The 12,982-nt window shown below is 65.6% G+C and overlaps 1 protein-coding gene across 1 annotated transcript in view; it reads right to left on the reverse strand.

Moving 5' to 3' along the window:
• Positions 1 to 1,280: 1,280 nt before the first annotated feature.
• Positions 1,281 to 12,982, reverse strand: part of COL20A1 (collagen type XX alpha 1 chain) — a 29,623-nt gene continuing 17,921 nt past the window's right edge. The window contains 19 exon segments of the mRNA XM_047069685.1: positions 1,281 to 1,306; positions 1,722 to 1,799; positions 2,583 to 2,720; positions 2,921 to 2,987; positions 3,100 to 3,135; positions 3,568 to 3,639; positions 4,249 to 4,347; positions 4,628 to 4,681; positions 4,791 to 4,844; positions 4,924 to 5,019; positions 6,122 to 6,175; positions 6,858 to 6,944; positions 7,541 to 7,618; positions 7,709 to 7,867; positions 8,274 to 8,383; positions 8,615 to 8,757; positions 9,177 to 9,248; positions 10,605 to 10,743; positions 11,667 to 11,705. Coding sequence (XP_046925641.1) covers positions 1,281 to 1,306; positions 1,722 to 1,799; positions 2,583 to 2,720; positions 2,921 to 2,987; positions 3,100 to 3,135; positions 3,568 to 3,639; positions 4,249 to 4,347; positions 4,628 to 4,681; positions 4,791 to 4,844; positions 4,924 to 5,019; positions 6,122 to 6,175; positions 6,858 to 6,944; positions 7,541 to 7,618; positions 7,709 to 7,867; positions 8,274 to 8,383; positions 8,615 to 8,757; positions 9,177 to 9,248; positions 10,605 to 10,743; positions 11,667 to 11,705 — 1,601 coding nt within the window.

Genomic DNA, 12,982 nt, shown 5'->3' on the forward strand with positions numbered 1-12,982 from the left:
AGCCAGCCCCAAGGCTTCCGCTCACGCTGAGATGGTGGCCGACACGCTGCCCGCCTGAGACCGGACCCAGCACCCCTCTCCGGTGGGCTCCCGCCCCAGATGGCTCCCGCAGTCGCTCCGCCACCGCCCCCCTCCCAGGCTCGGCCTCCCGCCTGCTCTCGCCACCTCCGTCTCAGCGCGCAACGATGAGGCCCTGACCCCACGGGGCTCCCTGAGTTCTTACCCACAGATCATGTACAACAGACTGCGGGTCCCATCAGTTCCTTGCTCGGAAGCCCTGGTGACCTGCTCCTGAGTCCAGACCACACACCCCTCCCCCACCCCCCCCACCCCCCTCCCCGTGCTGCCCCCCGGGTCTGTCAGAGCCGACCTTGCTCCTGGCCCCGGGCTCAGCTGTCTCTGTCCCGGCCGCTCCGGCCTGTGTAGCCTCCTGCCGTTTCTGGGTGGTGCTGTGGGTTCAGGCCCCCCACGTGCTGTGCCCCTGCTGGAACCTTCTCCCATCTTCCACTCCCCACTTTGTTCCTGTCTCTGCGCAAATGTCACCTCGGAAGCTTATGTTGGCCTCTGCATCTGAAGGAGGTCCGCCCCAAATTCTTCCCAGTTTAGAAAATGACATGGTGTTTGTAGGCCACAGCAGGTGAGGTTTCCAGGTAAGTAAGGGTCAGGGGCGGCCAGGGTGGTGTCCAGGCTGGTGGGCCGGAGAAGGGGTGTGCTGGCAGTGACAAGGCATGGGGCCAGCAGGTCAGGGTCCCCAGGGACTCAAGCACATGGGAGGCGAGCTGGACGCTATGTCGTTAGTGAGGGGATGCTACTAGGGAGAGAGGAGCCCCTGACACCGGCCCGGGAAGGTCACATCAGCGAGCGTTTGAGAGGGGGTTGGGCACCGATCTCCAAGCCCCCCCGGGTTACTCAATGCGGCTGAGAAACCCCGTCCTGGGCAGGGCCTGGACTGTGGGGGTGCCGGGGCACTGAATCACAAGGTCACAGGAGGCTGCAGGGGCAGCGGGGGGGGTGGTCCTTGAAGCCACGGAAGGATGGCAGCTTGTCTCTCTGAGGGTGGAGGTGGGGCGACTTGGACTTGACTGGGCAGGGACGGACTCCGGGTCCCAGGGACACCCCTCCCTGCAGTGAGCAGGCCGCTCCCTTGCTGAGCACGCTGCACTTTATCTGAGTGTGGAAACAGTACAGAGGGAAGGCCCCCCACCCCCACCTTCTGCCTCCAGGCCCCTCCCGGGACTCGCTTTCCAGGCTCCTCCTGCAGGGTCCAGGGAAGGGCAGGGTCACTCCGGGCAGCACGGGGGCCGTCCTGGCAGGAGAGAGGGTGAACAGTCTGAGGGAGGCGGCAGCCAGCCGGACGGCAGCAGCCCCGCCCACCTGGCACCGAGGACCCGAGCCCCCAGGGTCCCCGTGCATCCAGCCGGGCCACGAGCCCCGGGCACGAACCTTTCCCCAGGATGCTGCCGCCAGGTGCCCCCGGCCCTGATCCTTTCGCCCACCCGATCCACCCTCCTGCCCTGCTAACCCCTGACTGGGGCCTCCCTGGGCTCTCCTGGCTCCCCTCCACGTGTCTCCAGGTTTGCTGGGCCCCCCAAGGCCCAGGAACCCCCACTCGTGTTCTATCCCAAGCCGCTTCACCAGCTCCTGAGCCATCTGTCCGTGCTGCACCCCCACCTCCCAGCAGCCCCCCGGGAGCTCCTCCTCCCCGAAGGTGGGGGGCTCACCCGTTCCCCCCAGGGGTCCGGGAGGCTCACTCCCTTTCAGCCGAGGGCTGCTCCTCTGACCAAGGGCGCCGGGCTCACCTGAGCGGAAGGGGGTGTGCTGGAACCGGGGTGCGTGTGGTAACGGTCTCCCTTCTCAGGGACCCTGTTCTGACTGAGGGGAGGTGGGCACCCGACCCCAAGCAGGCACGTGTCGTTGGGTCAGTGGCCAAGGTTAACTGAGGGGGGCCTTGTGACGGCACTTACAGCCTTGTCCACGAGGCTGGGCACAAAGAAGGGTATTTATCCCAAAGGCAGTGTCTGGGGCACTCTGACGGACCGTGGGGGGCAGGGCTTCCCGCAGGGGAGCCCCTCTCCCCTCCCAACGCCCAGCCCAGGGGGTGAGGCAGGACCCCGCGGTCCTGCCCATGGGGCGGCACCACAGCCCCACCCCATCCAGGCCCACGAGCTCTGTCTCCCCTGATCAGCCTCCCATCCATCTCGGCGCCTGAGCCGCGACCAGCGCCACGGCCCCAGTCGGATGGAGGAACGCGTGACAAGGTCATTAGACCAAGCCTCCTGCTGCATCAGAGCAAGGAGAGAGGGAGCACGTGGGAAGGACAGGAGGCAGGGGACGGCAGGGCAGGAGGTGGCCCTAATCTTGGGCTTCCCGGGAGGAAGGGGGGAAGGGGGCCCTCTGAGGACCCCGGGGAAACCAGGCCGCGTCCAGTCCTGCCTTAGCGACCTCTGTGTGGGCTCAGGGGCCCTGCCTCCGCACCCTGGCCCAGGGAGGGTGCAGGGGATGCCGGGGCCACACGGAACTCCCAGCCGGGTACTGGGAGGGAGCTGCAGTTGCCCCCACACCCCCCGCAAGGGGGTCAGTACCTCCGTCCTCAGGGTGGGGGCCGTCTCGTCCTCCTCTTCCAGGGAGCCAGGCCTCACCGTGAGAGCTGGGGTGTCCGAGGGCCTGCAAGATGGGCCTGGGGGGCCTGGCGCTCTCATGGTGGAACTTCAGCACGTGAGCTGGGGATAGGGGTGGAGGGGTGTCAGCAGGGCGGGGCGTGGGGCAGGGGGACTCCCCGCTCACTTCCCCCCGGATTCACTGGGGCATGGCCAGTGCCCGCGGTCCCTTTCGGCCCGGCTGGGGTGAGACAGAGGCCGCACGGGGGTGGGGGTGGGGGTGGGGGGCTCTGGCGCCCTCGCGAGGAGGCCGCACCACTCACTCTGGATGGCAGACTCGCAGGCCTGGTTCAGGAGCTGGTAGATGGTGGCCAGGGACTGTGGCTCCCCCTGCAGGGCAGATGGGCCGTGTGGCCAAGCGCCGTGCCCAGCGGCGTGGGGGCCGGTGCCTCCCGCACACCCCCCAGGGAGCGCCTGGAGCCTGGACAGGGGCCTCACTCACCTTCTCTCCTCGCTCCCCTTTGGGCCCCGGCAGCCCCTGAAATAGAGGAAGAGGAGAAAAGCGGGTCAGCACAGAGAAGTCAACCCGCCTGGACGCTGTCCCGGGCCGGGTGAGGGCTGCATGCTGGGGGCCGCCGCTCCTGACTCTAGGGAGCTGGCAACGCAGAGTCCCCCGCAGCTGGGACACGGGCCCGGACGCCAGCTGGGCCTGCCCGGGGCCTGCCTTCCTCCACCTCCCAGCTGAGCCCTTGCCTAGCTGTGGGACCAGGCCTGCCCCACACCCTGGGGCCCCCAGGCCCGCCCTGTTCCCTGGCTGGTCCCATCTCGGGCTTCCTCCGCTGCAGATCAGTTCCAAACCGAAGCTCCCAAAGTGGCCCTGACTGGGCGGGAAGGAGGCATTTACTCAAATTCGCTCCCCCGCCTCCCATCTTTGCTGAGCGGCTGGCCGGCAGGTGGGAAGGGGACTTACCGTGAGCCCCACAGGCCCCGGGAGTCCTCTCTGCCCTCCGGAGCCCCTGGCCCCCGCCGTGCCCTGGAAGCCCTGCAGGGGTGCAGAGGGTGTGTCCACAGCCCCCCCCCCCCCCGGAGGACGTGGGTCCTCCTCCCTCCCGCCTTGGCTCCCTGCGGACTGGGTCCCTGCCTCCTGTAGGCCAGGCCGGGCCTCCTCACCTGCCTCAGAGCTTGTCCAGGCTGCGTACCCAGGGCAGAGGCCCTCCCACCCCACCCCACTTGGCACTGGCCGTCCCGAGTGTGACCACTGTCACCCCCCACCCCAGGGACAGCTCCCCAGCACTGAGCCCAGCACAGACCCCGGAACCACAGGCTGGGGAGGGGAGGTGCCTCTGAGCGAGGCCGCGGAGAAGGAGAAGACGGCCCCGGTCATTTCCCCGCCGCCAGCCTCACGCGTCCCCCCTCCCTCGGCCTACCCGGGAGCCCGGGCACTTTCCTGCCACGCGGACTGACGGTGACTGGGGCCGTGCTAACGTGGCGTTTCCGACCTGCCCAGCGGAGGGGAGGAAGACCCTCGCTTGGAGCCGCCCCTGGGCACTCGCGCGCCCTGCGGAGCCCCACCAGGTTCCAGCCCAGGAGAGAGAGGCGTCCCCAGGTCACCTGCGGGGGCGGGGGCTGCAGCCACTGGGCAGGCTCTGACCTGTTCAGCCCTAGGAACTGGGGGGAGCCTCTCAGGAGGACCTACCCTCGGGCCCGGAGGTCCAGGCAGGCCAGCACTCCCCTCCAGACCCCTCATTCCCTGAAGACAGAGGACAGGGCAGGCTAGGGCAGGGGGTGGCCTGGCGCTCCCACACGCCCCTCCCGCGGTGGCCCACGTCACCCCCACGGACAGAACCCAGCACCCAGGGACCCACACCTGTGAGCAGGGGGCAAGGCCAGCCAAGCTCAGGGCCTGCCCCCAGCTCCTGGCAGTGACCACCCTCCCCTCCCCGCTGGGGAGGCCCCTGCCCCCACAGTCTCTATCTGAGATCCACCCCCCCCCCACCGCCCCACCCCCCCACCACAGGCTTCTCTCCCACCTTAGGTCCCTGGAGGCCGACCTTCCCGGGAGGGCCCTGGTGACCAGGATGGCCCTAGAAGGAACAGAGACAGCTGGCCAGGCTGAGGCCCCATCCCGGAGACCCAGGTCCCCAGCCCGTGCCCTCCCTGCCCACACACCCGGAGGGTGTCTGATCCCACTACCTGCAAGCCCGGGGCTCCGTGGTCCCCCTTCTCTCCTTTGACCCCTGGCGGACCCTGGAGAGGAAAGGGACTCAATCTGTCCCAGAGGAGGGGGGAGGCAGCCGGGGGGAGGGGGAGGGGGGGCAGCACCTACCACAGGCCCCTGCACGGTTCGGCCCTGGGTCCCTGGCGACCCCTGCTGACCCCCAGGACCCTCAGGTCCCGTCTGTCCAGGTGGCCCGGGCTCTCCCTGCAGACACAGGCGAGGGAGGGGCTAAGAAGGCCTCCACCCTGCCCTCAGTGGCCCCCCTGGCCCTCCAGCTGACCGTGGCAGCCAGACCCAGCCCTACAGAGATGCCCTTGCCTCACCGCCCACCCCGGGAGGGGTCCCGCTGGGACCTGCTTGACAGCCGGGGACTGACCCCGGCCACTTCTCCAGGTCACAGAGCCAGTGACCACGTTCTCCCTTCCTGACCGGGAGGGGTACAGAAAGCCCTGTGGCAGAGCCAACCTGGACAGGCCAGTCAGAGCTCTGACGCCCAGCACTAGGCTCCGTCCTCGCTGGAGTGTGCCGCCGGATCCCTAAGGGCCAGGGACAAACTCTCCTTCCACCGTTTGAGATTCCAGGGCAAAATCAATGCTTTCAAAGAATTTTTGTGAATTTAGCATATAAGTGTACCAAACTCCCTAAAGAAAACTGCAGACATTCTCATGTCTGAATATCAATGAGAAAATCCTAAGTAAAACGTCAGCAAACAGAACCCTGCAGCACACGAACGGGTGACAAGTACTCAGTTTAACGGGTACAGGAAGAGTTCAGTGTCAGGAATGCGCTAAAATCATTCGCCAAACTAAGAGCTCCAGGAAAAGGAATTATTTGGCTGTGTCCAGCTGAGGCAGCAACAGATCTTAATATCCACCCTTGATTTTCTAAATCTCCTAATAAACAGGAACACCCAGAGGTGACTGTCACACAACAAAACCTATCTGTCCCCGCGCCAGCTCCACACCAGCGGGGGGCAAACCGGTCACAACGCAGATCACAGACACGTGGCTAACGTCCATAATCTGTCGAGTGCTCCCAAGAATTAATACGAAAAATAACCCAGCGGCAAGGATTCCAAGGACATTTGTCAAGGGGAAAACTCCAGCAAATTCCAGCAACTCCCACAGGGTGTTGGAGCTCCTGTAGGAGAAATGCCAACACACTTCACCTGTCAGATTGCTCAAGGTCAATGACGTTCGCGATTTCTGGGGTCGGGGGTGGGAAACTGGCCCCTCACTGGGGAGGGCACTTGGCTTCTGGCTGTGGGGCTCCACCCTCCGGCCCCACAGGACCCCCCACAACTCACCCTGGGGCCTGGGATGCCCTGTTCTCCTGGGACTCCGTTCCTTCCGGGGAGGCCCTACCAGGACACAGACCGGGCTGAGCTTCCGCGGCGCCCACCCGAGGGCCCCGCAGCACTGCCCCCCGGGGACTACAGTCCCCCAGTTCAGGTGGGGGAGGGGAGGGGTCTTCCAGGGCCAGGCCTAGCCCGCCCTCCCCGCCGCCCCCCACCGCCCACAGCCGCCGGGTACACCAGACCAGTTCTGGCAGGTCTCCGTTCAAATTGCGGCCCCTGCCCGGTGCGGTCCGTGGACGGCCAGGCCAGAGCCCGTGCGCTTGAGCGACGCTCCCGCCACACGGGCCCCGGAGCCTCGGGGCTGGCAGGGGTGCGGGCCCCGCCCCACGGTGGGGGTCCCACATCCAGAGCACCTGGGACGGAGGCCGCCCACATGGCCGCGACTCACTGCCAGGCCACATCGCACCCACCGGCCACCACCAGCACGGTGCCGCAGACTGACTGGGCCCCCCCCGCCCCCCCCCCCGCCCCCCCCGCCCCACAGGGCTGGCTCAGGGGAGGGAAGCAGAGGGAAGGAGAGGCTGGCTGGGAGGGGTCTCACGAGGCGGGGGGATGGGGCCGCTGGGGGGCTCGTGAGAACATCCCATCTTGGCGCAGGCTGGCTCGGCTGCTCGGCGGTGTGAGTGAGGGGACAGCGGGCTTTGCCAGGAGCCCAGGTCACCCGGGGAGCCGATGATGGACTCACCGGAGGTCCCTGGGGCCCCGGGGGCCCCGGGGTCTGCGAGGAACAGGCACAAGAGGAAGAGAAGGCAGGGCAGGTCTCTCCATCCTTCTGGGAGGAAGGAGACCCCACTCATTAAGTGGAACCCCCCCTGTTCCTGACCTAGAGCTCGGACAGCCAGACAGCTGGGTTCCAGGACGCCGGGGAGGCTGGGAGTGAGGGGCGGGGAGTTGGTCCCCGGTGCCCTCCCTCCCCCCCCCACATTGCTGCTGGCTGCCCTGCACGGGCCCTCTCCCAGTCCCTCCCAATCCCCAGCATGCCCAAGCCCCGTGTGGGTACAGTGTGAGGAACCCTGCCCACCCACATCTTCATGGTGCGGAGGCTGCCCGAGTCTCTGGCAGTCCCTCTGGCTTTGCTGGATGAGCCCCTTCCTTCCTGGCCAGCTGTCTACACCCCACCTGCGCCCACAGAGAAGGGAAGTGGCCCCCGAGTACACAGCAGTGGCCACCCCCGCAGCTGGCGGCTTCCTGACGCACTCCAGCCTGCCTTGGCCTCCGGGGTCTCTTGCATTCAGCTGCCCAGGGCTCTGGCTCTGACCAGAGGCCACCTCCTCCAGGAAGGCTGCCCTGCTTTCTCCTGGTGCCGTGCCGATGCGCCTCCTGTCTACCCCCAGACTCTGCGCCCTTGGCAGGCACTGGCCCACCTACCGACGCAGGGAGCTCACAGCACATGTCTTCCTCCGCCCAGGAGTCATTGCACACGATCTGCAGCGTCTGGAGCTGGAACTATAATGCAAAGCAGGGTCAGCCAGATACGGTTGTGGTCTCTGTGGCCCCCCCTCCAGCCCGGTGCAGCAGGACGAAGCCCATGCTCACCGTGGCTGAACTGCTCCGGGGCCCGCGGGCCTTGGCCAACCGTCCCAGCATGACGAAGCCAGTAACAGGTGGGCTGCCTGCCTCCCCCATGGGCCTCTCAGCCACCTTCCGGCAGTCCACATAGAGCCTGACCTTGGAGCGGCCCACAGCCACATGCACCTGCCAGAGAGACACCACCAGGGGTTCCCCCTGCAGCCCCGGCGGGGGTGAGCACCCATCTGTGCCCGCAAGGCCAGGCCAGATGGGGAAGAAAGAGCCCATTTACCTGGGGGTCAGGATCCTGACTCCATCCTGGGTCGAATGGGACACCCCCTCACTGGGCCTCAGTTTCCCCTTTGTATAACGGAGCAAACTACACGTGTTGCAGACCCCTCCCAGGGATTCCTGGGACCCGGGAAGGGTTGGGATGCTCTCTGACCCAAAGTAAGACATCTGTCATAGAGGGGATCAGAGGGACAGAGGCTTGGACAGGACAAGATGACTTTCGAGGAAAGTGGGAGGGAGTGGGGGGCAGCGGACGGTCTTAGAGGACATGCACTTCGGTCTTTCGGGAAACTTCCAGCACCTTGTGGAAGCTTCCAAAGAATATCCTCCTCACTTCGGGCAGGTCAAAGGTGACCTCTTGCAAGGTGGCCCTGGGGTCGTGGTTGAAGTAGGTCAGAGACTTCCTGCCGGCTGCAGGGGAGGGGTGAGGGACATGTGAGACCCCCCCAAACAGAACAGGACAGCCCCACGACACGGCAGCATGCAAAGTCAAATGCACCCCAAGCCTTGGGGACCCGAGCTACAGACACGGCCCCTGTTTGGGACTCCTGCCTCCCGGTGACGGCGGCCCCTGGCCTGGCCTGGAGGCAGGGTTTCTCAGGACCCACAGCCCTGGGCCCACCGCCCTGCCTCTGGACTGACCGTCCAGCAAGACCCCCAGGACGGGCTGGGAGTGCTCGGCCGTCATCTGCCACAGCGCAAAGGTCTCGCGGGGTGTCTCGGGCAGCAGACGCAGGAGGAAGACAACCGTGTGTTCCGGTGGGAGGGCGGCCAGGTGGACATCACTGTTGGGACACAGGCGGGGGCCGCTGCAGGCCTGGGAGGAGACGGGGTCCCGCCATGCACAGACTGCAGAGAGGGTGCTGTGACGGCGCTGGGCCCCTCCTGTCTCCGTTCCCCAGCAGTAACAAGGGGTATACAAGGGACAGAAGTGCCCCTGGGCTGGTGGGGGCTCAACAAGACGGGCCCTGAGGACGCAGCCCGCAGCCCCCTGCGCCCTGAGGCCCGGCCGGGATGGAAGGCCCGGCCACAGCCAGTGTTCACGACAATCCCGGGCAGGGTCCGCCAAGACCCCATTCTCCAGGGTCTCTGCGTGGGTGGAGAGGAGGCAGGTCAAGGAGGTTCAGCAGGAGGGTCTCTGGGCCCGTTCCCCGGGGTCAGGAGCCCACAGGAAGCCCTGCCCTCAGGAGTCGCTCCCACTGACCTGAGCTTGTTGGGAGGGGAGTGCTCAGAGGGGTTTTGTGCCAGTGCTGGGGCTCCCAGGGCATGCTGAGGGCTGGGGAGGGCAGGGAACAGGGTGTGATCACCCAGTGAAACTGTTCCTAGAGGCCTCCAGCCTTGTTCTTTGCCCTTCATTTGCTCTTAGGATAACCAAGAGCCCCAAAGACCCAGCCCTGCCCATTCCTGAGGTTCTTTAAGTAAACTGACCCCAGGGCCTTGGCACAGGCTGTTCCTTCTTCTTGAGTGCGCTTCCTTTCCCCATTGTCTCCCTGCCCTTACTTGTTTGCCACTTTCTTGGGGAGTCTTCCTGATCCCGTTACAGGGAGGGACCCTTTCTACACTTAGGAGCCCAGAGCCCCATTTGTGGCAGCGATCATGTGGGCGGGGGGCACAGGTGCTGGGTGACCTCACCTGGGGTGGATGATCACATCTGGAGTGGGGGCCACCCCAGCAGAAACATCTGCCCCCACCTCTTGGGCTGTGAGCTCCAGAGGGCAGACAAACATGAAGCGCCCAGCGTGAGGGCCCTGGGACAAGGCTGTCATTTGCAGAAAAGGGGTAAATCACAGGAGAGCTGCCCCCACAGTGATTAACAACAGTGGTGGCATCCAGGGAGGGTTTGCTCTGAGAGTCGGAGCGTAAGCCTCGGGCTCGAGCCCCACACTAGAGCTTGGATGGGAGGAAAAGCCAGGCTTCGGCCACCCACAAAACGTGAAACTCGTATGCCGCCTAAAGGAGAAGTTAACACAGGAACAGATCGGGGCCTGGGTGGCACAGGGAAGCCATGAGTTCAGGGGTGAGGCCGCGGCCGTGCCTACTGCACCTGCTGTGCCCGCCGGACTGGGGAGAAAGCCCTGAATCTTAGCAGCGTCGGCCAAGTTTTGCAAAATTATCTATTTTGTATTTTTCAAATTTCCATTACAAAGCACACGACTGCGTTGATGATTTACAACATTCTAACTTAAGAAGAGGTTTTGCCGTGTGTGTCACAGTTGCGATTTTGATTCAAGATCTCTCCACAAGCAGGGGAGGGCGGCTGTTAGACGTCAGGAATCACGCGGCCTTTTTCGTGCTCACATAGCAGCTGCTTGCTAAAACCAGGCATCTGCCTGACCGGAGCCCACACGGGAGGCAGGGCTTCCCAAGGAGACAAATGGGGGCCACTGTGCGGAAGTCTGCAAGTCTGATCGATGCCTGGGCCACACGGAACAGGACCCACTCGTGGCCTCATTCTACCCATGCAAGATTTGTTCAGTTGGAAAACCCTGCTCGCCGGGAGGCGGGGGGGGGGGGGGGGGGGACGTCCGCCTGGTTGGCTCCGGGGGACCGAGCGGCAGGACCTCCCCAGGACCCACCCCCACTGTGCAGCTGCCCCCCATCTCGGGCCGCGGTCTGTCCCCCGTCCTCCCACCTGGCCCGGCGCGTCAGCTGGGCATCCTTGAAGAGTGTGAAGGTCCTGGCGCGGCCGAATGCCGAGGGCTCCATGGCGACGCCGCGGATGGACGCATACTCCTTTTCCACCAGACCAAAGGCCGCCATGAGGTCAAAGCCTGGGACAGGCAGCAGCACCAGGGGACGATCAGAGACGAAAGGTGAGGGCCGGAGGGGCAGGATGCAAAGAGAAGGCAGCAGGAGTCAGGGGAGAGGAGAGGAGACGCAAAGACAGGACGCCCATCAATGGGAGGAAGGTGATCAGGGGGCCCACAGGTGGACGCGTACTCGGGGCGCCCACCCGCTGGCCTCCCCCTCTGGTGCACAGCCCCCGACCTCCCGGCAGAGGCGAGGGTGCACAGGGGTGGGTCAAACCGCCCGCCCCGGCCCGGCGGGCTCCCAGCGTCTGCACCTTCTGTGACGCTAAGGGCACAAAGTGAAGGGGAAATCTTATTTGCTGGGTGCTCAGCGCGGCCACAGGCCTGGGGCAGGAGCGGGGGCAGGACAGAGAAGCCTCAGCGCCCCGCCAGGAGTGGCCCCGCCTCGCAGCTCATGGTGGCCCCCGAGGGACGCTCGGCCCTGGAGACACAGGCCTCCACCGCCCCCGCTCTGCACGCCTGTGCCTGACCACGGGTGGCTCTCACGTCGGCCCCGAGTCTGGGAGCGTCTCAGACCCACGAAGCACTAAAGATGCTGTGTGAGCCCCGTGCTCGGCCCCTCACCCGGCTCGAGTCAGCAGAGAGCCTCGAGGAGGCCACACAGGACCCAGGGCTTCGTCTGTCCTGCCGTGTCCCAGCTGTGACCGTGGACAGGCCTCAGCAACCTCGATGGTGAGGCAGGAATAAAGCTCTGGCCAGCCTCATCCCCACTCTCCCCTGCACAGGTGAGACTGGGGCCTCCAACGACCACAGGACCTTGTTTCTTGTCACTGCCCCTTCGTGGCGGGTGGGGTCCCAGGCCACCCTCCTCAGACGGTTGTGAGAGGAGGGGGGGGACAGGTGGGGGGTGTGGAGGGTCAGCTGTCACACAAGGGCAGGCCTACCTGAGAGGGAGCCATCTGGGCTGAGGGCGGGGCAGGCTGCTGGGAGGCAACAAGGAGTCAGTCAGGGCCAGGCTGGCACGGGGCCCCGCGCCACCTGGGGAGCGCCCTGCCCTGAAGTCCACAGATGCCCTGGAGATTCTGGTCTTTAGCCTACAGTCTCCACGCCTCAGGGAAGGATGGACATGATGTCCCGCTCCCTCGGGGACCTCACTTCCACCCCCTGCAAGACAGCACGCACCCAGGGGTGCTCCCACTGGGCACCAAACCCTGAGGGTACTGGCCACCCGATGTGCCCCAGGTGGCAGGGCCAGGGAGACGGACACACCGACCTGGGGACACCTCAACTGGGGGACATGCCAACCTGGGGACATGCCGACCTGGGGACATGCCGACCTGGGGTCATGCCGACCTGGGGACACCTCGACTGGGGGACATGCCAACTTGGGGACAGGCTGACTTGGGGACATGCCGACCTGGGGACACGACTGGGGGACATGCCAACCTGGGGACAGGCTGACCTGGGGACATGCCGCCTGGGGTCATGCCGACCTGGGGACACCTCGACCTGGGGACACGCTGACCCAGGGACACACCGGCCAGGTCCCTGGCTGTGCAGAGTTCCTCCGCTGCCAGGGGCACAGTGGGTGGTTAGAAGTTGTTCACGAGCCAGTAAAGGCACCACTGAGTAGGGAGACCCCCATCCCCAGAGGCATTCAAGCCAAAACTAGATGGCCCTACGGAGGGGACACAGAGGGAGACTGGAGTGGCCCAGCTGAGTGGCCTCAGTGGGCCCTCTGCTCTGCAGTGTGTGACCCGGTGTCCTCAGCTGGTCCTGCCTGTGGGTGGCCATCCCCCAGGGCCGACTGAGGCCACATCCCTGTACTCCGTGCATCGAGGGAGGCCAGCCCGGGCCCCTCGCCTGCCCTGTCTATGAGGTACAGCCAGCTTGCCCGGGACTCCTGCCGGGCTGGACGCTGCCTGCACCCCAGACGCAGAGATGGGACAATTATGAGCCCGTTCCCCAGCTTTGAGCATTGCTGGCAAGGTTCCAACCAGGAGCCCCCAGCCACATCAGCCTGCATGCATTGCATTGACCGGCATGGTCCTAACCCCTGGGTTGGTGTTTGCGCTGTCCAATGGGGGCAGGTTCCATGAGAACCCTGATTGTCCTTCTGTTAGTTCGGCAGTGCTCGGCACAGCCTGGGGCAGGACTCCAGTAAGGAGGCCCACGGGTTCTAGGCTCCCAGGGGCCTGGCTGGGTGTGAGGGTCGGGGGCCTGGCTGGGGCCTGGCTGGGTGTGAGGGTCTGGGGCCTGG

This window comes from Lynx rufus, unplaced genomic scaffold (assembly GCF_022079265.1).
Source record: "Lynx rufus isolate CCGP_SWC_20201006 ecotype Redwood Valley unplaced genomic scaffold, mLynRuf1.p SCAF_8, whole genome shotgun sequence".
NCBI classification, from domain to species: Eukaryota; Metazoa; Chordata; class Mammalia; order Carnivora; family Felidae; genus Lynx; species Lynx rufus.